This window comes from Chrysemys picta, chromosome 11, assembly GCF_011386835.1.
Source record: "Chrysemys picta bellii isolate R12L10 chromosome 11, ASM1138683v2, whole genome shotgun sequence".
NCBI classification, from domain to species: Eukaryota; Metazoa; Chordata; order Testudines; family Emydidae; genus Chrysemys; species Chrysemys picta.
This window is the reverse complement of record NC_088801.1, coordinates 41,324,554-41,349,115: the sequence shown is the minus strand read 5'-3', so window position 1 is coordinate 41,349,115 and position 24,562 is coordinate 41,324,554. Positions and strand designations below refer to the sequence as shown.

Below are 24,562 nucleotides of genomic sequence, written 5' to 3'. Positions count from 1 at the left end.
ACAAAATTGTCATTTCATCACTCTTATCCTGTTGTAGGAGAGGGGAGGAGAGAAGAAAGAGGCTCCCTAGTGTAGGGTAAATGGTCCACCATAAAGCTAACATGAACACTAAGTGGTAGTAAAAAAGGATGGTCCAGTGGTTAGGGCATTAGAGAGAGGGCGTGCGCCAGATCCTCCTATCCTGAGCACCCCTAAGGAGGCATAGGTGGCTTTTCAGCATCTTTTCCACCCCTTTGTTTGTGAGGGGCAAGCAGCCTTCAGCACATGATAGAGCAGCTTTAACTTGCCCCAGCAATAACAGTCTCCTAGAAGTCATAGAATCATAGAATATTAGGGTTGGAAGGGACCTCAAGAGGTCATCTAGTCCAATCCCCTGCTCAAAGCAGGACCAATTCCCAACTAAATCATCCCAGCCAGGGCTTTGTCAAGCCGGGCCTTAAAAACCTCCAAGGAAGGAGACTCCACCACCTCCCTAGGTAACGCATTCCAGTGCTTCACCACCCTCCTAGTGAAATAGTTTTTCCTAATATCCAACCTGGACCTCCCCCACTGCAACTTGAGACCATTGCTCCTTGTTCTGTCATTTGCCACCACTGAGAACAGCCGAGCTCCATCCTCTTTGGAACCCCCCTTCAGGTAGTTGAAGGCTGCTATCAAATCCCCCCTCATTCTTCTCTTCTGGAGACTAAACAATCCCAGTTCCCTCAGCCTCTCCTCATAAGTCATGTGCTGCAGACCCCTAATCATTTTTGTTGCCCTCCATTGGACTCTTTCCAATTTTTCCACATCCTTCTTGTAGTGTGGGGCCCAAAACTGGACACAGTATTCCAGATGAGGCCTCACCAATGTCGAGTAAAGGGGAACGATCACGTTCCTCGATCTGCTGGCAATGCCCCTACTTATACAGCCCAAAATGCTGTTAGCCTTCTTGGCAACAAGAGCACACTGTTGACTCATATCCAGCTTCTCGTCCACTGTGATCCCTAGGTCCTTTTCTGCAGAACTGCTACCTAGCCATTCGGTCCCTAGTCTGTAGCAATGCATGGGATTCTTCCGTCCTAAGTGCAGGACTCTGCACTTGTCCTTGCTGAACCTCATCAGGTTTTTTTTGGCCCAATCCTCTAATTTGTCTAGGTCCCTCTGTATCCGATCCCTACCCTCTAGCGTATCTACCACGCCTCCTAGTTTAGTGTCATCTGCAAACTTGCTGAGAGTGCAGTCCACACCATCCTCCAGATCATTAATAAAGATATTAAACAAAACCAGCCCCAGGACCGACCCTTGGGGCACTCCACTTGAAACCGGCTGCCAACTAGACATGGAGCCATTGATCACTACCCGTTGAGCCCGACGATCTAGCCAGCTTTCTATCCACCTTACAGTCCATTCATGTAGCCCATACTTCTTTAACTTGGCGGCAAGAATACTGTGGGAGACCGTATCAAAAGCTTTGCTAAAGTCAAGGAACAACACATCCACTGCTTTCCCCTCATCCACAGAGCCAGTTATCTCATCATAGAAGGCAATTAGGTTAGTCAGGCACGACTTCCCCTTCGTGAATCCATGCTGACTGTTCCTGATCACTTTCCTCTCCTCTAAATGTTTCATAATTGATTCCTTGAGGACCTGCTCCATGATTTTTCCAGGGACTGAGGTGAGGCTGACTGGCCTGTAGTTCCCCGGATCCTCCTTCCTCCCTTTTTTAAAGATGGGCACTACATTAGCCTTCCCAAGTCACACCATCCCAAGCACACAGAACTGCACTGTGGCTATGTCCCCTATGGGAAAGGGACTGGGAGCAGGTGGCATAGAGCTGACTCTTCCAGCTTTGTTACCTAAGAACAAAAGGAAATGACTTGTTGGATATTTAATTCCAGTATGGTAAGCCTGAGTGCTCATCTTAATTTTTAAAAGTCCTAAATTGAACTCTTATTTCTTTTGTGTGTTTCAGATCTGGTCTCTTACTGTTATTCTTTTGAGTAAGAAATATAAACATCTTCCTCATATGCTGACGACAAACTTACTCATTGCTCAGGTCAGTACCATGTACAATATAAAAAACTTCAGATAGAAGCTTTTATTTTTTCTGAAAAAGCTTTCCACACAGAGATTACTTATATATATAATGAAGGGAAAAAAGATCTAACACGTTACTTTCTAAATTGCTTCAGTGTTACTATGCCTCAGAGATTTTGTGTAGTAGACTGTGTAGTATTTACTGTACAGAACAATTGTTTGTGATTCTGTTTGAATAAAATGATGATGATGATGATGACATTAAAGTCTTTCTGATAGAACTGTGTCTCATACTGAGAAATAGAGGAAATTCAAAGGGAAAGCTCAGATTTGGGATACATTCTTTTCTCAATTTTATATGTGTAATTCTAAGTGGTGTTAATCATATCTCTAAAGATATATTCTACCTTTTCATCCCAAAATGCTTCCCAATCTATATATACATTAAGCACCATTGAAATGAAGCCATCTTCATTTGGTTGCTGTCAGCCACTTGAGGACATCTGGTACACAGCAGATGGCCCAACAGTGAGAGGGAAATGTTGGCCAAGGACACCGAGCAAAACCTTGTATTTGAGAAAAGAGCCATGGGATCTTTAAGGTTCAGACTTGACAGAAAAGATTTGGATTTATAAGGTCTCCGCTGCAAGATTTGTGTAAATGGAGTAAATTGCATGAGAATTCTCCATGTACTGTGAGACAAGAAAAGACTGAACCATCCTTTACTCACTGGAATCTGTGTGTGTGCTTTTTTTCCCCATGCTTTGCAAATGTTACTCTTGCCTGTCATATAGATAGGATCATAAACATGCAGCATAAATTCATACAGTAGTTGCGGGACTGTTCTCTCCATACACATATGTAATTCCCATTGTTACAAGTAGGAGTGAGTTACATGTGCCTAGCATTGGGAGAAAAGAACACATAGGACCTTCTTTCCTGGAAGTCAACTGCAAAACTCCCATTGAGTTCAGTGGAGGATGATGGTGCCTGTTGTGTGCATATGCAGCAGACCTTTTTCTTAAGTATAATATTGATAGAAATATATAGTACAAAATATTAAAACCCGTGAGGCTCCGTTGACTATTATGGGGTCATCCTTTTCAAATATGATTTGTTTAAATCGGACACTTCATTTTTATAACTGCAAGTTAACTTCAACTGTAAAGGTTATTGTTCTTAAATTTTTATCATAGTAATTTATCTGGGCCTCTTCACTACTAAGATTATCCTTGGACAGGTTGTGTCCCCAAGTGTGAATTATTTACCTGGTAATTCTCCCAGATATCCAAACCTCTATCAATCTCAGGGTTTTTTTCAGTGCCCCTAAAACACTTTAGACAAAAAGGGTGTGTAATACATTGTATAAAATTTGTTTTCTGAACCCTCTTCCTTCAGGTTTCTCTAACTCTAGAGTATGTTTGTTGTCAAAAATAGAAAATCCCTGAAAAACAGATGCTCATGTCAGTGACATAGCCTTAACTTGAGGCCACTATTGCACTGCTTTAATGCTGTCAAAACTCATTTTTAAATATCTAAGAATCCATAAATTCAAACAAAATTCAGTTGTCTGGCTGCAGATAGTGGATTTTTGGTAACTATTGTATCTGTGCCACACTATTTATTTTTCCCTTAATATTTTCATTTCAATACAAAAATGATGGCAGCTTCACTCTCCTTTCACAGGTTGTTGCCTGCATTGGAATGGTGATATGGAATTTCATTATTAGAGAGAGAAACATCACTCTGCAGATTCTGGTGTTCATCTTGTTATACAGCTCGCTTTATAGTACTTATTTGTGGACAGGTAAGTTGGAATGTGAAAAACTTCTGCTTTCATGTGGTAAAAATAAGTATTGTAGGGTACAATTAATGTTCTAGAGTAATTGATTGTACTCTGCAGAGTCATCTTTCCTCACATTGTATGTTAATCATTTATATAATATTATAAATGTTCACAGTTCAGTACAGTGGTAGGTCATTGCCAAACAGAAACATACATGCCTGCACTGAGGAGCTTACAGACTAAGGCCCTGATCCTGCAATTGGTAGTTTGTAGACAGATTGCTGTGCTTATGCAGAGCTCCGTTGCCTTGAGTGCAGTTCTGCATAGATGCTGCAGCCTGCTTGTACTGAACAAATTGCAGGAATATGCCTTAAAGGCAAAAGCAAACACAGAGTGAACAGTGGGGTTTAGCCTTTTAACATTTCATAAACAGTGTGTGGGTTTTCTGTAGGTTCTTAAGGATGGAGACAGTGGCAAAACAGACCAAAAGAGGTGGAAGGAATGAGGCAGGATACTTGGATAGCCTAATGTGAGTGTGACGGGGTGTACCAACCCTGCATGGGGCCAACAGGGCCTGCCCAATAACGGTGGGCCCAAGAGACCACAGACCTCGCTTCTGCTGCACAGGCTCAAGGTGGAAGGGACAGATAAAAGGAGGCAACCCAGCTCAGTCTGGGCTGGCTGGGGAGGAGGAACGATGTGTGCTGCAGGCTCCTGCAGAGACACCTGTGACTCTCCAAATGGTGGGGACTGTGGACCTGGACCACGCTGTGGATGACCAGCCAACTGCAGAGACTGACTGGGACGCTGAGCCACTGCCAGCCGGGGAGAGGCCCGAGATGCACCTTGCGATAGAAAGGACCCAGGGAATGTGATAGAAGCTGATGCTTAAACTCTTAACTGGGAATTTGCCTGGATTCCCCTCCAACCCCCACCCCACCTGCCAGTAGGTGTGGCTACTGCTTGTTTATTCTGCCCCACCCAGGGGCTACAGACTGACTGTTTGTTCCACCCTGCTCAGAGGGTCAAAACCCCAACTGCTATTGCCTGCCCCAGCCAGGAGGCCCACGGGCCATAGTCTATTGTCTGCTTGGTCCTGCCAGGGGTCCCGAGCCCTCCTTGTACTTACCTGATCCCACAGGGAGTCCCGATGACTGTGTGATGGGATGTACCAACCCCGCACTGGGTCAATGGGGATGGCCCCACTCAACATGCAGGGCCCCCCATGACAGTGAGGATGACTATGTAGAACCATGTAGTTATCTGAATTTTCCACATCATGTAGATTATGTTTTTTTAGCTTTTCATTGGCCTTTGATGAGAAAACATGAACAGGCACAGACAAGGTTTCTTGTGAGGAAACTTTAGCCAGGCTTGAAAAGGCCTCCCGCCTCTCCTGTACTACTCAGTCATACATGTGTCTCAGGACCAGTTTTAAGTGGCAGCCTCTTTGCACTTGCATTTCATTCACTCATACTCACATACAGTTAGCTCCATAAAGGCAAGGCATTTCCCAATGGGAGTAGCTGGTTGAAAATCAGGTCCCTTATTTAGACACCTAATTATGGACTTGGGACCTCAGCTTTGGTTGACCATTTTTAAAAATCTTATCCACAGTTTTTCGCATAAAACATGGAAGTATGTAGTTTGCTAACTTCCTGAGTTGTGAAGGACTGAAAATAGAATTTGGAAGTCCAGCTCAAAGACACTAGTATGTATATGTAAAAATGTAGAGAGTTTCTGATTATGTATAGTTTATATTAGTTTATATTTATATTTAGCTATATATACCAGATTAATAATTAATCAATAATTGTTATAGTATCCAACTGGTCAATACGTTGATATAACACCTATCTATAACACCTGCTACTAATGTCCTTATTAGCAACTATAAAAACAAACTACTCATGTCTAACATTCTTGTGACCTCTACTAAATGTTTATAAATCCATTAGAAACCATTTGTAAATGGAACCTTACTGCACAGTGAGCCCAAGTGTCTTTAAAATTTTAAATACCTATTTATAATGTAACTTTTGAAAGTAATAGTTTTTGTATAATTTTGTCAGAGTAAAACTAGGGAAAAAACATTGTAGCTTTTGACTTAATATATTGAGGAGCAAGAAAGAAAAAATCTTACCAGCTGTGTGATATTGGATACCAGTTGTAGCGTATCTAGACTCTTCAATTGTTACTTTTTTTTTTTTTTTTAATGAAAAGTAATAAAGCAGACATTTCTATTGTCTTCTTAGGTTTCCTCTCTCTGACTTTACTCCTGTTAAAGAAAAGAGACGTAATAAAGATCCCTGTTGGCTTTATCATCGTAGCTGGGTGGGGGTAAGTTGGCAGAAGTTTCCTGTAGAATAAATGAGAACGTGCAAAATTATTTTCTTGACACCCTTTGTATTTTGCTGTTGCAGCATCCCAGCACTTCTAGTGGGAATCTTACTAATAACTGGTGAACGTAATACTGATAGCATTGACTCAGCATTTTTTTATGGAAAATATCAGGTATGAGTGTTTCTCTTCACCCCTTCTGACACCTACCTTTCACAGTACGTTATCGAGAAACTGTTTGTTTGTTTTGTCTCTTTGCTTTACATAGAACTAAAGAGCTTTCTTCCAAGTACAGTTTACAGTACTGGCAATGCAAATACTAGGGATCAAATAGTCACTACTCAGCTTGAAGGCTGTGGTAGTAAAATGTTTTTCTGTAACACTTATGAAAGACTATTTGAACAGTGAGCCTTTTCAGCAGCATTGACAAAAAGAAAGCAGGGACTGAATAGCCTGGGAGTGATAATGGGCTATAAATCCCTCGTCCTCTAGGTCAGTGGTTTCCAAACTTTTTACTAAGGTAATCCACCAACTGCATTTTGATAATTTTTTTTTTAAACCCACCTGGAGTCCAAATTTGTGGGGGGGAGGGAGTGCAAAATCATAGGCCAGCATCCTTTTCTCCTCCCCTGCTGCCTTGACCTGCCAAGGGGCAGCGGCACCCTCTGCCCTGACGCTAATCTTAGCCCGATGCAGAACGGGGGTAAAGTTAGAGAATGAGCCAAGCCCACCTTGTAGTCACCCAGTTGTAATGGTTCCTGTCCCATGAGACTGGACTTGGCTCCCCACTTCAGGCATTGCTGCCTGTTGCACAGGGTTGCAGCGTCCCTCAGGTTTGGTCCAACCATCCTTCTGTCATGATGGAAGGGCGGCCAAGCCACATTTGAGTGAGTGGCACTGCTACCCCATGTGGCAGGTCACAATGCTTGGAATGGGGGAGCTGGGCCCCACCCCAGGGGACAGGAGCTGCCACTGCACAGTGGGTACAGGGCAGGCTTGCTTTCTAAACCCCTGATCCTGAGGCCTCCCCTCCACATTGGGCCTGTAACCCATCTACAATTTTGCTGCAACCCTCTGGTGGGTTGCTACCCACCATTTGGGAAACACTGCTCTAGGTTACCAGTTTGAATCCAGCTTAGCTTGGTAGTTAGCTAAAGTTGTTACCATCTAATGCTCTAGTAGTGTGGACACCTGTCTATAGGACCATTAGTCAATGTCCTATAGACAAGTGTCCACGCTACTAGAGCATTACACCAAGTGGCAATAATTAGCATCCTCGTTGGGAGTCTTGGCAGAGAAACCAAGGACTGAAAGCGCCTGGAGTCTGAACTACACTCTTACTGATAAATTGTCCATTCGTCTCTGGCATGACGTACACAGCTGGGGCAATGTGAGGAAGCTCCCCTTGCTGTAGTTTTACTTTGCCGGTGCATAGAGAGGACATGAGTCTGCAGGGTTGTCAATTTGGTACTTGTCACAAGTACTAAAACAATTTCCAAATTGAAACTGTGTGTTGATGGCAGATCTGTCAGACAGAAAGGCTAATTGGACTTGCAGAGGGAGAGGGGGTGGAAAATGGAGCTGAGGCAAAGAGAGTGCACTTGTCCTTGGAATAAGAATCACAGAAGAAGGAGAAATGGGGCGGGGGCGGGGAGGACGGGAAGGAGGTGAGAGCTCTCATTGCCTGGAGAGAAGGGATCCTACAGAACAAAAGCCAAAGAAAAAGAACCATCTGTGGGTTATCCAGGCTAGGAAGATCAGCTCAGCCAAGCATGCTGAGTGGACTTTTAGCTGCCTTTATGTCTTGTGGCATAAATATAGAAATACATTTTATTTTGTTCAGATTTAGGTGCTCCTGGAGGGTTGGATTCTAGAAAGCACTAGTATTCAATGTATCAAAAAACAAGCTTTTACGTTTTCTTATGTTAAGGAGGCATATCTTTTCTCTTGATTTCCTCTGACAGATGGTTACCACAGCAGTGACCCTATTCATCAGCATTCTGATATCAGGTATCTCACTTCTGTGTATGAACAGAAATGGACAGGAGACTGACTATGAGGTTTTGAACCCATATTCACATAATGGCCAGAGGGAGAACTCTGAAAGGGAAGGGAATGAGGAGAGTCAGACGTCAAGCAGTGGCTCTCCACCTTTCGCAGAATCCTCTGCAGAAAGAGGTACAGTGCCTGGCTGTGCAAAAAACTGGGAGCTGGGGATAAACCATAATTCTGTGCATGAGTTTAACCTCTACCTATTGGAAAGGGGAGTGGGGGGGAGGGGAAAAGCTTGTCTTTGTCAGTTCTTGAGAAATACTAAGCTGCTATGGTGATGCGTGAAAATATAACCTTAATAGTGCACTTTCTCTCAGTTTAGATGATGACTTAAGGGAGGTTTCTTAGTTATCACTATACATAATACTGTGGGTATATGTATTTAAAAATATAGTGGTGTGAATGTGATCTCCATGTGATATCTCATTGATCAGGCATCTCTGACCATTTCATCTGCACCCTGCCCACTAACCCATCTCTTTCAGGGCAGTCAAACTATTCCTTGTCCTACCCATTTTGATTTAGTGTGCTCAGTTATGCCAGTGCTCCCTTACGTTGTTTATGTAGCCAAGAGCACCTACATTGCTCCCATAGTGTAATGTTGTGTTTGAAAACTTTAGTATACTAAGGCTAAATTCGGCGGGTAGAGATCGATCTTCTGGGATCGATTTATCGTGTCTCATCTGGACGCGATAAATCGATCCCAGAAGCGCTCCCCCATCGACTGCGGAATTCCTGCTCACCGAGAGGAGGAAGCGCTGTCGACGGGGGAGCTTGCCTGCGCCGCGTGGACCCGAAGTAAGTAAACTTAGTTCGATCTAGGAAACGTTGACTTCAGCTACGCTATTCTCGTAGCTGAAGTTGCGTTTCCTACATCAATCCCCCGCCCCAGTGTGGACCAAGCCTAGGAGTTTGAAAAAGACCCTCTCTGAATGGAAGCTGGAAGAGAATTGTCACACCCTTTTCCTTTAGGCAGTCAGTAATTTGGATATTTGCAGATGTTCAGTCAATGTTCTTCTTTTAGAAGATAATAGAATAATTTTGTTTCCCATCACATTACTATAAATCAGGGAAACACTAACTATCTTTAATACTTAATATTTTTAATAGGTTGCTGTTCTTGTCAAACAATAAATGGTGAGTTATGCTGCTCTGGAGAGGGAGAGCCAGTGTCAAATGCCACCACTAATGATAGCTGTATTCCTCCCACCGAGACAGGTACAATAATAACGTAATCTCATGTAATATTCTATCTATTGCAATAGTAGCAAAAATTAAATTGGGAGATGTCTTCACTTAAACTGTTCTACTTGGATATCCTGAACTTCTAATTAAAATAGAAGGCTTTTGCTATCATGTAACTTCTTATAGTTTACGCTCTGCCATCAGAGACAGTTGTAGTATTTTTTTATTGACCAGAACTATTAATTTGTAACAGACAATTTAGAAAGCTGCACAGAATGCAACTCTTTTAGAGGATTTGTCCTCAGATCTTTCAGCACTAGTCTTCACACAGGGGATGGGACTTTCAAGATATAGGGCACTTCTATCAGTTCATAAATTCCTGGTCCTAACCTGTTGGGGTTTGCATGAAGGGCCTAATCCAAAGTCCATAAAAGTCTTCCTGTTGATTTCAGTGGGCTCTGGATCTAACCCTGTAGACTGTGTTTTGCCCTCATATGGAACATTCCCTTCCAAGTATTTGGAGTTTGGGAAAGTAAGTGTTTGAGGGGGCCCAAAGAGCCATGGAAATTGAAGAATAGTTCACAATGAACTTTCTGCACCCTGCGAGAACCCTTGGTCCAGGCCATGCACACGTTTACTTCTCAACAGCCATCAAAGTGATCATGCACACTGTAGCCTTCCTTAGCTGCACACTTTACAGGCAACTCCATTCCATACGTACTGCATGCACAACATGTACCTTTCAATGGGTCTGAACTCTTTGGAACCCAAACCATTTCTCACTGCAACACTTAATCGGGTCTCCTCAGTGAGGGCTATTTCCACACAGTTTATCCCCAATCACTTAGGCTGTAGAGCCATTCGAACAAATGTCACAGGGAAGTGGGGGGGGGAGGGGGGGAGGGGAGTTGGTAAATGTGTGTGGCCTTTTTCATTCCTACCCCCAAATGGCTGAACCTTATTTGCTCAAATCAAGCAGAGATGATTTCAGCCTGATAGGGGTTACAATGGAAACACTGGTGTAACCTTAATTATATCAGTTGATCATGCTTCCCACTGTTTTACCGAACATGCAGTTCTTTTGTTGCCATCTAGTGGCAAGTACGGAGAACTTTTTAATAACCACCTGTAACTTGCAGTTTGAAACAAAAGGAATATCCATTCGGTAAGGGTATTTATAGCTGTCTTTAATGATGTGGAGTTATGGTACATTGCTTTAGACTTGTATGCTAACAGAACTGTGTAGAGTTTTGATACTGGCAGAAACAGGAAGAAATTAACTAATTAATCTGTAGCTCAACGAGGCTAGGATATACAGCAAGTTAGAAACGACAGTGTTTTTCTAAATACTTTCACTATACTGGAAATTCATTGTTGGATTAAAAACTTGTTCTGCAAAACTGTTAATTTTTTTAGTACTGCCAGGAACAGTTTCTCAGAGCTAACCACTGACTAAACTTTGCACTAGTTTAGAGCTGTGATTTAGGCAGCAAAAGTTTTTGTTTTGTAAAGTTTTCCTGGTTAGGGAGAGAGTAACTATCTCCACCAGAAATCAACCAGTCCGCTTTGGGACAGCTGTCTGAACAATTTATAGTTAAAGCTAACATTAAAATTTCCCTTTTTGTGCATGCAGCCTCAGCACAGAAATTAAAATTGATATTATACATGCAATTCCAGAAGTAATAGTGTAGTTTGTGCATGGACTTGGAGCCAGGAACTCCTAAGTTCTTCAAGACTACAGTGTGTGTCAGCAATGATTAAATCAGTCATTTCAGCTCTGAATAATGTGTAGGTCCCAAACATGAAGAAAGCTGTGTGTGTGGACATTCCTGTTGTTCACTTCCTCCTCCCATCTCTCCCCAATACTTCCTCCTCCTCATTGCTTCTAAAGGATTGTTGTAAGATTGTGGCTTTCGACTGAGTATTGTAGAAGCTGTCTAGTACACTTCTTGACAGTAGGGTCAGAATGTCAGACTGTTTAAGTTAAAAAGCCTAATTATAAATTCTGGTTAATGTTTTGCAGCAAATCAGTGTGAGAGTCAGTGCAGTTCTGAAAACTGCCTATTGGCACAGGAAGAACAACGTCTGCAGAGTGGAGACAAACAACTGGCTAGACACGTGTTGCTGTGTTTACTTCTCATTGTGGGCCTGTTTGCTGTAAATATTTCCTCTTTCTGACGTTGATTAGATCAAATGGTTTATGACACTTTTTCAGGAACCTATATAGGTAGACCAGTAAAAAGCTTGTAGTTCCCCATTTTTCTGGGTCAATGTCAATTCAGTCTGCACTATATTAAATGAATGTGTGTCTCAGTTCTGTCCCTCATTAGAAGAGTACATCACAAAAGTAATTGTGCTAACTCTGTACCGTTAACACTGCAGATGACAGTGAACAAGTCAGGGCCGACAACAGTATGGGGAGGGCCAAAATTTGAATTCTCATTGGTCTGCCAATTCATCAGACTTTTTTCAGGGATATCTTTCTTCACTACACAATAGTCAGCTTTTTAAAAGTGCAGTAGTTCTTTGAAAAGGGGCTACCTAAAAATGGCTCCTTCTTGCTGAACAGATCTGTGCGGATTCAGAATTCGGGTTGCTTTAGTGATGACAAATACGATGGTGATAAACATGGTATAAGAACCTGTATAAAATAAAACAGAAAAATCTATTCATGCTATTTATATTATCACTGTGGACTCCACACAGCCACCCAGTAAGCTGGACTCTATTCCTTTGCTGCATCATCAACAGAATTATTGACTACCTTCCAGTTAGAGCCACTCAGTGACTCCTGTGAGATACCGTTGAAGACTCCAGTCTGCTTGCTGGAGTGTAACTAAGTCAAGATTTGACCTGCAGAAACTCTATTGCTGGTGGTGATGCAGAAGAAGGAAACAACCCAGTTCAACTTTCAGAGCCCAAGTAGAATTTGTAGGGCTGACAAAAAACATACATTTTTACTTGTAAAAAGTGTATATTTGATATAGAAACTAAGAGGAATCACTGAACCCCACAGTGCCATTATTAGTCAGAGCAGAACTGCTTTTTAACTAGGTCAGTGGTTCTCAAAGTTCATTGCACCGCGACCCCCTTCTGACAACAAAAATTACTGCACAACCCCGGGGGGGGACACCGAAGCCTGAGCCAGTCCAAGCCCTGCTGCCCTGTGCTTCAGGGGGGGCCTATAACCTGAGCTCCACTTCTCCGGACAGTGGGGGTCGTGCTTTGGCTTTGGCCCTCGGCAGTGGGACTCAGGCTTCAGCCCCGAGCCTCAGCAAGTCTAACGCCAGCTTTGGCACCCCATTAAAATGAGGTTCCGACCCACAGTTTCAGAACTGCTGAACTAGGTCATTGGAAGCAAGTTTTCCTTTTTTCCAAATATCGTATATCAGACATTTCAAATAGTTACAAATAAATTTTTGTGGTGGTCCACAAGATAGAGGTACCTGAAATTTTGGCCCCAGTTTTATCTATAAATCAGTTATCAGATTTTTAGTTGCAGAAACTATTAAATGAACTATGAGCCCCTTGCTACTCAAAAATTATTTCACTTTTATGCCCACATGAGCTACCATTTGTTTTTCCAGATTATGTTCATCTGAAGTGCATACCAGCACCATTTCAGCTGCTATTGAACTTCCATAAAAGCAAGAAACAATGTAGAAAATGCTGGTGTTCAGCTCAGTAGGAATGTTTGCTTTCTGCCTTATGAAATATTGGCTCAGACAGGTTTACTACTTATTGATTACCTAAGTATGCATAGAGGTTAACATAAAAGAACAAGGTCCTCCTTTGTTTAGGGTATTAGAGGTGCAGGCCCTCAGCAGTGATGGTACATTTCACCCTTAAAATTGATCAGAATATGTGGGTCCCATTTACAGCTACTGAACCTCACAAAGAATGTAGCAGGTTACTTTTCAGTGACTGTTTTTGTTCTAGATGACTTATTGCATAAAGAGAATAAATGAGGTTTTTTTGTTATCTTCTGTGAACAAGAGAATTTTCTAACACTCAATTTATATTTTTAACAGAATCTGTCCAGCTGTTTGTGGTGGTTGTTCAACCAAGAACCTGGAAGGCTCTACGTGGAATTGCAGTTCTTTTGTGCTGTATTTAATTTTGGTCAGGTACTTAGCAATGTTTCCTTTGAAATCACTTATTGCTCTTCGCTGTTGACTCTGGTAGCTGCCATCTTTGCATGTTTTGGTAGCAGACAGCACTTTTGTGTTGGCTGAAGTCCCTCTGCCATGCTAAAACCTCCAATTTCTGTTGTGCTTTACTTTCAGTGTTTTGGCGTCTGTGTACCTGACAAGTCTTTTCAACTGCACAGTGTTTTGTGGACATTAGAGGGTGATTTACACTGGCACAAATGGCAGCGGGGTTCTCAATGCCTGTTGAAAGTCAAAGGGAGCTAGACCTTGTCTATAGTGGAAGGTTGCCCCAGCTTAACTTAAGGTGTGAATTCACACCAATCTAGTTAAATGGGGCAAAAAGCTGTGTAGCCACGCTCTTACTTCAGTATAACGGTGGCTTATTTCATTTTGGTTAAATCTGTTCCTAATCATTTTAAACTAAACTGAAATAAGCCACCATCTAGTGAACTAAGCCTTTTGTATGAGTGTAACCATATTGTTTTAAAAGATGGTTCAGGTTATATCAGGTTATATATGCAACTTTCTTAGGTAGACAAGCCCTTGGGGACCATACTACCTTTGAAAATCTTCCCCTCACTCATTCTTTGTAGTAGGTGTCCTTTGGCTAAAACAGCAAGCATTGAATTGGGAATATTTTCCTCTTGGGTTTAACAGATATTATGGTGCAAACATTGCTGAAATAACATGAAGTGCTCTTGGAGCCAAAATGGAACTGAATCCTACGAGATGCTAGTGCCTTCTAGGATTTGCAGTGTCCTCAGCTCTCATTGATGATGCCAATCAGCATTTCACATCAATGAGAGTTCAGGGTGGTCGGCACTTCACAGAAGAAGCTAGCAATTTGCAGGATCAGAGACATAAAAAAACCTCTGATGTCTTCTGGCAAGCTTCTTAAAATATGTAATCAAAATACATTACACTTGTGTGTGTGTGTCATTATTTTACTAGCACACAAATTGAAGAAGTTTTCATTGACGGACAAATTCTCCTTTCCAGCCATCTTTGATAATTTGCTGTCCCAAATCAGTATGTCCTTATGTCACACTTCATCACCTTGGATTAGATTCTGATGCCACATGTGCTGTAATGTGGCATCACTGAATGTATTGAGAATATGGAGTAGGCTGATAAGAAAGGAGTCGGGTCGGTGTATGTGTATACACACACAGACATCTTGGTAATCAGCAGTGATAGGAAAGTACATGCTGAGACTTTCAGTGGAGGGTTGATAAAATGTGAGGTGTATCAAGTTTTCTAGAAAGGGGCAGTGATTAATTTAAACAGGTCACGCATCCAATTTTCTTTGGCTGCCTACCATGGCATTTTCTGCTTCACAGGCTGTTCATGCTATGCCTCCTGTTTGCAAGTTTTGTATGATGGGCAAGTGTTCCAGAAGTAAATTGCTATCAACTTATTATCCTCTTTATTTTAACTGGTTTTATCATGCAGATAGCTCTGGAAGGATGTTGTTGTGTTTGTAGTAGCAGATGAGATGTCGATCTACATGAATAAATTTACCAAACCCCTTGCTGGAGACATTCTTTGACAGACTATTGCATACCTGCCTCTGTCTGTCTCTTTAGGGTCCAGTATTTAAAGGATCCTTAATCCTATTGATTCTTTGAAATAGTGTCCAGGCCACAAAATTCAATCCTGATGGCACTGAATTCAGTGGATTATTTTAATTGTCTTTTCTTTCCTGGGTCTGAAATAATGTTATTTCTAGGTTTATAATACTGATATTTTTCTGTGTTGTGGTTTTTTTTCCAGGGCTTCATATCCTTTGGTATTTTTGGTTTGGATAAACATTTAATCATTCTGCCATTCAAAAGAAGGTAAATTCAATCTTTCAACACTTACCTAGGCAGATTTAATGCTAAGGATAACTATTAATAATGTTATTGGTCTTTTAAACCTCTACTTCCATCGCTGCTCCTACCTCCTCTTCTGCCCATGCTCCTTCCAGGGTGCCACTCCTGAATGCCTCTTTGGTATTAGATTGGCATGGACACATGCAGTGAGCTGCACACTTCTGGCCATGCCCTAATGTCACTGTTGCTGGCTAATCAGTCAGTGGGTGCCAGACTGAAAATCTGGTGGGACATAAAAGCTCAGCTGAAACCACGTTTAAACCTTAGCTTACAAATAAGCTCTCGCTGCTAGTATAAGTGAAACTGCCAAAGCCACTGCTGTTTCTCCAAACATAGGAAAGCTGCATATGACTCCCAAGTCCCACACTGCCCCAAGCTGTGGGAAGAACTTAGGTTGTGGCTGGAGCTTGGGAGAGGACTGCCACCCATGGGCAACCCTAAATTGCACAGAGTCTAGGCAGTTCTGAATCCTGGAGGTATACCTAGTTCCTTGCCTCCACTCTGCCTTAGCTAGAATCAAGCTTTTGAGTGTTCAAAGGCCAACAGTATATGGGCTAGGAAGTTCTATCATGAATAGCTAGTGTATGCACTATATTATAACATAATTGGTAGAGAATTTTCTCCTGAGTTCTATAATATTTTTCCAGCTTTCATTTTAAATTGCCAGTTTCTTTGTTGAATTCTTGGTTAATTATTTTTCAGGTTTGAATTCCTCTGGGGTAGTAGAGAAGCAGCAGAACATGCAGAGTCTTCTGTACCTGAGGAAATCAGGATGACATGTCAACAGTTTGTTCGTTATCACAGAGATGTCTGTGTCAGAAGCATTGTCAAAGACAGAAGGTGGGGCTCTGTTCCTTTACAGAGGTTCATTTAAACTGCAGTAAACTGTTCAGAGATCACAGCCTGGGAATAATAAGATAGCACTTCCATTAGTGTTTACAGCCATGGCAAATGTCTTCAAATTACAGTATACATCAGTGTGAAAGATGAGTTATTTAGCAGCTTGTTTAGTTAACTTGTCTTCAATGGAAACATCAAACCTTATTTTGTTGTGACTAAAAGTATTTGCATGAGAAAAAGCTTTGGGGTCCTAATCCTGCATCCTATACTTACATGCATTTGCTATGGCTACGCCTGTAAAGACTGCTCATGTGATTCTGGATTTGTAGGTCCTTACCCCTTACAAGTACATTCTTGTTGCTTATTCTTCATATGAAGTTATAATCATCTTGTGATGTCACACAAGCTTTCAGAAACAAATCGATGCCCCAAACTGTGTTTGAGGTGGAAGGTGGGGGAGAAGGAGCAGCAGAAGCAGAATAACTTAAATATATTTGTTTTGCAAATACCCATGATATAAAGAAAAGGCAGGAATGACTTTTCTAATCAGAATGCTTCAGATTTCCCCATGATGTTTGAGTAATGCTTTAAAGAAGGATGAAGTAAGGCAATCTGTGACATTTACCCAGGATATAATCTGGACTGATCAGGGCCGGTGCTACCATTTAGGCAAACTAGGCGGTTGCCTAGGGCGCCAAGATTTTTTTTTACAGTGTTCCTACGCCCCCTTCCCAAGCGCGTGGTCGCCGCTCCACTTCTCCCGCCTCCCAGGCTTGCAGCGCCAATCAGCTGTTTGGCACCGCAAGCCTGGGAGGGGAGGAGAATTAGAGCGGGGGCGGCATGCTTGGGGAGGAGGCGGAGCAGAGGTGAGCTGGGGTGGGGAGCTGCTGCACGGCTCCCTGGGGTGGGGAGCTGCCGCGGGGGGGAGGGCACCTCAGGGCGGAGGGGAGCTGCCACAGGGCTGGGGAGGGGCGCAAGGTGGAAGTTTCGCCTAGGGTGCAAAACTTCCTTGCACTGGCCCTGGGACTAATGAACAGCTCTGTCCCCTCAGTTCTCCAACCTGGAGTCCTTTTTACACGGGTTTGATGTAAGAGCAACCACTCGTGGTCTGCTCTCACACAGCCTCCAGCATGTAACTTCCTCTCAGCTATAGTGTATGAGTGCTATAGCCAGCCACTTGTGAATTACACTGCAGAGCAACACCAGCAAATTCCCAGTCCCAGAGTTTCTCCAGAAATATACGTCTTGTACTACCCAGTGCTCTTCTGGACAATACAAGCTCATAGAAAGTTTATTTTATTAATAGAAAATGATATGCACAAATCCTGTTATCCCAAATGGAGTTTCCCAAATACCTCAATCCAAACACACTGGTTTAGGTAAAACGATAAAACAAATTTATTAACTACAGAAAGATAGATTTTCAGCGACTATGCCTCATTGCTTGTAAAAGTCAGAATTGGTTACAAGAAAATAAAAGTACAACACAACTAACGCTTAACTTAACAAGCTAAAGTAAATTCAAAGCAAAGGTCTGTCTCACCACATGGTTCAGCAGTCTTACTGGCTGAATTCCTTTCAGTCGGGATCCTCCCCCAGTCCAGTGCTGCTTCCTTTGTTCTTCAAGTGTTGTCAATGCCATGGATAGAGAGAAAGGGAGAGATCATTTGGGGTGTCTGCTCTCCCTTCTTGTAGTTTTTTCTCCGAGAATCATTTCCAGCTGAGACAGAAAGTCTGTTTGTATGGGAACTCCAAGCTGTTTTTGTCAAGATGTAGACTTTTCACTCTCATCCTTTTCCTGCCAAAGAATGGCCACTTAACCAGATGATGGTTCATTTGATTTTGTAGACACCTGGCTGAGGCATTGGCTAGGTTTTGTCTCTGGAAAACTGGTTTCTGATGGCTCCCCAGATTTGGAACATGTTTTAATAATATCATACAGTGGAATCTTTACACACCATGTTACCATAAACATTTTATCAGGACAATAATGGTCAGCAAATTGAGTTTTCAAATGATATCTCACAAGGCATATTTTGTACGAAATTTATCATAATCTTGTAAAAGGGGTGAACATAGGGGTACAGACATTACACAGTTCACGTAGCAGGCTTCCTACCACACAAGCAAACATGGCACATCAGGAAGTATTTTTACAAAATAGACAGGGGTGCGCTTTGTACCTACATGGTGCATAGCATAAGCACCGACTCTGTGGGTGCTCTTGGGCTGCAGCACCCATGGGGAAAAAATGGTGGGTACTAAGCACCCAGCAGCATTTCCCCCACCCCCCAGTGCCTCCTGCCTGCCAGCAAGCCCCACCAATCAGTGCCCATCCATCGCGATCAGCTGTTTTGCGGCTTGCAGGAGGCTCTAGGGGGAGAGGAGAGGAGCGAGGATGTAGCACACTCAGGGGAGAGGGTGGAACAGGACAGGAAAACGCAGGGCAGGGGTGGAAAGGGCGGGGTGGCCTTGAGGGAAGGGGAGAATGGGGGCGGGGCCTGGGGCAGAGCCAGGGGTTGAGGATCCCCCAGCACAATGGAAAGTCGGGGCCTGTCGTGCATGGTATTTTATCCTCCCTACTACTACTTTGCATTTATAGTTTGTTTCATATGATAATTAATCAGACTTAAAGAGTGAAACATAAGCCTGCACATATATTTTGGGTCTCTGTATTTAAATAATACCAATTTCTGATATCAAATATTTGTATTTCATTTTGTATTTGAATATTATATACTGTGCAGCCTTTCTTTCCCACCTTATTTCCATTTGTGAGAAAATGGGTGCAATCCCTCTATCCCTTATTTAAATATTCATCTATTTTTGCCTTTAATTTAATAATACTGTATCTGATATCCTACTATTATGATTTTGGTTCTTTGTTTAGTTGCTCCATTAATATAAGCTAACATTTGTGCTTGTTTTAATTAAAATATAAAGAAGCTCCTTGGTTGTTGCTGTCTTGTGTAGCTGTTAATCATCTTTGTTTGCTCAAATTTCAGAAACTCTGCAGTTAGGTTCCATAGAGCAGATTTTAAATAACCAGAAATATTCATTACCACAAGTAAATTTCTGAGTGATAGTTTCCTACTACTGTCTAGAAAATAGTAGTAGTATTGCCTCATTGCTTAAGTCAAAAAAGAAAAACAAAACACTTCCGTCTTGCATCAGTGTCATATTGTTCTTAATTGTTCCCTCTAGTAAATATTCAGCAAGATAAGCAAATTAAATGACTTATCTACAATATACGCAATTATTCAGTGGCTATTTAAACTAGTAGAAAAGGTGAGCATTAAAGTGCAGCCCAAGTACCTAATGCTTCTGGCATTTTACATTTAATTAAATCAGGTATTTTGTTACAGAAGTGGTCATGCTAATTAATACATTTGAAGTAAGTATCCAATAATTTGTATGTGTACGTGTGGTGTTGTAGGATTGCTGTGTAGGTTCTATAAAGTTTATTTTACAGGCATAACAGAACTTTGCATGCATTTTGCTTTTCATTGAGGCGTTTAGGAAAAGGTAATGAAATGTGCATGCCCTTAACATACAGAATTAATAGGTTCTCTTCTAACATACTTTTAACTATCATGCTGTCTTTCCTTGTTTCCCCGTATTTTTTCCTTGCCTTCCCCCATCATGCAGTGGTGATAGCAGATTTACAGAACATATGGGTGAATCATTCCTTTGACATACAGGTGTGGTGCAAAGACCTCGACTGGCATCTTCTTTGGCTGTGAGCTGGTGAACTGGCTTATCCAAGTTGGGCTTGTTTCTGACCGTGGTGAAGCTGTGATGTACGGAGACAGACTGGCAAAAGGAGGAGTGATCCAGCACATTACCAACGAATTTGAATTTCAGGATGAGTACTTGTACTACCGTTTTATTCGTAAGAGATCCACAGTGACTGAAAGCCAATAATTGGGCATGTATTCAGAGGGGAGGCAACAAAAGGCGAGTTTGTCCTTCTCACCTGCCCTTACCACTGAAATCTAAAGCATTTTCTTTTTATGCAACTTATTGAATTGGGTGTTTCTCACTTGTAATGCAGATGAAATTTGGTGGTTCTTGTTCCACCTAAAGAAAATTTGTAGTAAATGGCCTGCTTTGAATGCTCACTAATGAAAAAATATTTTAATTATTTTAAGTAATGTAACTGTAAAACAAAGTAAGACACTCACAGTTCAGTTATTTTTCCAGTTTGAACGTAAGCAATATAAAACGATTCCTCACCCCCAATAAAACTGCACTTAGCTGCTGATGGCACATAAAAAACTTTAAAACATTCTATGTTAAGAATATTTCCTTCTCCTGGTGAATTCCTGAGCTCCCATTTAAGTTAATGGGAGTTTTTCCTTTGACTTAATGGGACCAGGATTCCCCCCTGCCCACTCTTGTTACTTGGGACCCTTGCATAAAACAAGGAACTCTATGTTCAAATTTTTACCTCTCAGTTTATGCTGCTTATTCCTCCCTTGAAGAGACAATCCTCTGTTTGTGATGATGTTAATTGCTGTGAAGATGATCATGATGTCAAGGAATTAGAACTGAGAAATGAGCAGATGAACAATTAACAAAGATCCTGGTTTTATACAAGTTTACCAAGTCTTAAAGAGATGTTTTTAAAAAAACAAACCAACCAAACAAAACCCTAGAAACATCACAGAATATAATGAATTCTAAGTAGTTTGTTTTCCAAAGATTTTCTCTTAGGCATCAGTAACTCTGCAAAGACAGAGTAATTAGCAAATTACACCTTCATCTTCAAACCCTAGAAGCAATAGCAACTCTTGGTGGGGCGGTAGATATTTAGTACCTCTCCAAATCAACCCAAAACTTTGAACAAAGCATAAAACCTCTAAACTAGGTGTAATGAGTTTAAAATGCATGATCCAAAGAATCCTTGTTTAACTTCTGAATTTGGTTTTAGAATATCTAAGTATCTGAAAATTACATTGTCTTTATCAAAGCTTTATTTCATGGATACAAGATAATCAAATTCTAATAAACCCCGGTAACCTCCCTAAAATGTTCAAATAGTTACTCGAGTACTGTATGTTGTATTCATATCTAACTTGAATGTACTGAAAGGAGAGTTTGAGTCCATGTTATCTATAATAATTTGAAATGGCTAAAGCAGAACCCTGGAGTATGGAATAGCCCTTTTTACTGCCCTTTTAAAACTGCAACAAGAGCACTAAATTGTTGCCATAAAATTTCTAATCACTATTGTAATTGAAAAAACAGGAACAAAATCTGCTTTGTTTCCTCATCTGGAGTATCTACATGTATAGAGCAATTTCCCTCAGGACCCCCCCCCTCCCTTATTTTTTTTTAAAGACACAGATTTTACTTTACCTTTTTATGTGGCCATTATCTGCTAGTAGTAAGAATTAGTCGTTTTAACAGGATAAACCACAATACAAGGAGAAGTGACTTTACAGTAGCTACAATGTGGATGTTGCACCACATGCATGCAAGACTGACACTGAGAAAGCAATTCCTTTTTGCTGTCAAATATATAGTCTTATTGCACGTTAGTCTGCTGTGTGCATTGATGCAGACAGTGCCCTATTGTATGCTATACAAACTAAGATTTTCTTTTTCCACAACAAAGAAACTGACATTTGTAACAGGCGGTGGATTAGCATAATCCATGAGTGAAATGGATGGCGTAATTTTGTTACACTGCAACAGCTGAAAACAGCTGTGTCAAGCTATTTTGGATTAATTATAGATGTGTGTGTTTTAAGAGTAGAAGCAGTTAATATCTCTGGCTTCTGAATGTTGCTACTTCTCAATAAATCTATAGTTATTTATCTTGTGGTTCTGAATGTTTATGTATTGTAATTTCATGGGTTACCTGAAGAGGCCAAACACTATAGGAAATACTTTTATCTCTTTGGCCTGGTCTACACTGGGGGAATACCGTAGCTGAAGTCGATATATATCTTATTCCGACTTAACCTCCCGTCCTCATGGCGCAGGATCGACGGCTGTGGCTCCCCCGTCAACGCCGCTCGCTCAGGTGGAGTTCCGGAGTCGACGGGGAGCACGTTCAGGGATCGATATATCGCGTCTTAACGAGACGCGATATATCGATCCCCGATAAATCGATCGTTACCCGCCGATACAGCGGGTAGTCTGGACGTACCCACTGTGAGGGACTTCGCTTCCTAACACTAGAGACTTGGGAATCCTATTTTTTTACTTCTTTTAATTCCCCCAATGCCGCTCTTTAATTGGCTGGAGGGCATGCTGTTGACTGTTGAAAGAAATCAATTAAGTGGAGACTATTGTTCTGTTCTCCTACCTGAGTTAATGAGGCGGCCAATCTAGCTGTGAAATATTTTAAGTGACTCAACTCCCGTTAATTGGCTTTCTAAATTTGGTGAGTTCTCCATTCAAGAAATTGGCCTGGTAAAGTACTGAATATGCCCATTATCAGCTTAATAACATGGCATCTGTTGGACTCTTGTATTTAAGGTTAGTTAATTATGGGTGAACATCAGCTTTGGCAGTATCCGTATATAATTTGGCAGAAGTTTGTCCAAATTGCAGAACGATAATTCAAATACTCTGTAGAATGAAGCACTGAGCTCTAACTTTTTCTTTGCATCTGAAGAAGTGAGGTTTTTTACCCACAAAAGCTTATGCCCAAATAAATCTGTTAGTCTTTAAGGTGCCACCGGACTCCTTGTTGTTTTTGTGGATACAGACTAACAGGGCTACCCCCCGCTACCTAACTTTTTCTTGTATGTTTCTAGCCCTTTCCAAAGGAAGCAGTGGAGAAATAGGGCATTTGTACTAGGTTTCACAATAGAAAAATATTAGATAATGTTTTTCAGTGAATTGTTTGTAAACTAATTTCCTCCCCTAACGTTTGAAAATCAAGGGAGTGGGGGGTCTCTACACCAAATGTGTGCAGAGGTTGCCCTCTAGAGGATACTTTAGCTTTCAGTTTAATATAGTTCCTTCTCTCCTTCCCTTATATTTTGGCCAGAGTCTTGTCTGAAAGAATTAAATCCCAGGGTGCATGACAGCAAAATATCGTAATATCCATCAGTTCACCCACCTCCAGAATCTAGCACACCATCTACACTACATATTACTTTAGGCCAGGAAAGGAAAAGCATTATAGAGACTACAGGGGAATAGCCGAAACGTCAGTGCCGTGTTGGAATCTAGGCTGCGCACATAACGGGACATCCCTACTCATTATGATCAAGTAGTAAGGTAGTCCAATTTATGACTTGGTGTAATGCAGTGATGAATCAAGCACTATCATGTGGAAAAGTACAGTTCTTACTTCACAGTTCTACCCACCACAGTCTTAGTGACTAAGGCTTGAGCTAAGTTCTGACCCAACAGCTTCTTTCAGTACCTGAGTTTTAACATGAAGCTGTCCATTTGAGTGCCCTTCTGGAAGGTGTGACAAAATCACCGCCCAAAGTGGTACAACTGCCAATGGCTCGCTGTCGAAAACAGACATTCAGTAGGAGCTGAGGTGGAACACAGCAAATCACTTTATTCAAAAATATCCCCTTGACAGTTTATGAACATTCTTTGTATTACTGAACCTTTAGGAAATCTTGTGGAGGGTTCTAAGTGTTTGCTAGCACAGACACAGAAAAGTCACGGTCACCTTAATCAAACTTCTATAGAAAATGTTTTACCTACTGGCATTATTTGTAACGCCTCTGATCACTCAGCCTAAAAATCTGCATGTAAAACTTATCTTTTCAGCTTGCTTTGTATACTTGACAGCACTCCACTCAGTTGCAATTTCAACTATTGTTTGTGGGCTCTTTCACATAGTGATGGAAAGGATACAGTTTACAAAAGAGTAACCCTGGATTTGTAAAACTACAAATCATCAAGGTGTCTCAATGGCAGGTGGAGTGTCTGAAAGAACTTAGTTCTTGAAATTGACTACATAAAGATGATTATCACTTTGATGGGGACAGGGGTGATACAGAGTTGCTAGAATTCTATAACTCTTTGTATAACAACTACATACGGGATTCTTGATTTCATATAAAAGGGTGAGGACTCTAAGGCCTTGTCTACACTGCCAAGTTTTTTTGATGAAAGACAACTCAGAAGGCCTTGAATGGGTGTGTGTGTGTGAGTCTTTAGACCAAAGAGGGAACAAGGGTAAGATTATGCACCCAATACTTCACTCTGTTAACATTACTAGTGTGTGTGATAAAACAAACCAGTATAGAGCCATTGGAGGGAGAGGTGACCTACTTTCAACACCGGTATGCATTGTACATGGGATGTAGCCCCTACACAGAGAAAAGCATCTACAA

At 41.5% G+C, this 24,562-nt stretch overlaps 1 protein-coding gene across 3 annotated transcripts in view; it reads left to right on the top strand.

Moving 5' to 3' along the window:
- Positions 1-22,066, top strand: part of GPR155 (G protein-coupled receptor 155) — a 55,019-nt gene extending 32,953 nt beyond the window's left edge. For 2 of the 3 annotated variants that reach the window (XM_005300425.4, XM_042860723.2), the window contains 11 exons: positions 1,952-2,035; positions 3,703-3,823; positions 6,058-6,142; positions 6,226-6,316; positions 8,107-8,320; positions 9,305-9,412; positions 11,403-11,536; positions 13,411-13,506; positions 15,304-15,368; positions 16,107-16,244; positions 19,946-22,066. In XM_005300425.4, coding sequence (XP_005300482.2) covers positions 1,952-2,035; positions 3,703-3,823; positions 6,058-6,142; positions 6,226-6,316; positions 8,107-8,320; positions 9,305-9,412; positions 11,403-11,536; positions 13,411-13,506; positions 15,304-15,368; positions 16,107-16,244; positions 19,946-20,168 — 1,359 coding nt within the window. In that variant the 3' untranslated portion in view covers positions 20,169-22,066. Of the gene's footprint in view, positions 1-1,951; positions 2,036-3,702; positions 3,824-6,057; positions 6,143-6,225; positions 6,317-8,106; positions 8,321-9,304; positions 9,413-11,402; positions 11,537-13,410; positions 13,507-15,303; positions 15,369-16,106; positions 16,245-19,892 lie in introns of all 3 variants that reach the window. The other variant, XM_005300426.5, reaches the window with a different exon arrangement.
- Positions 22,067-24,562: the final 2,496 nt, after the last annotated feature.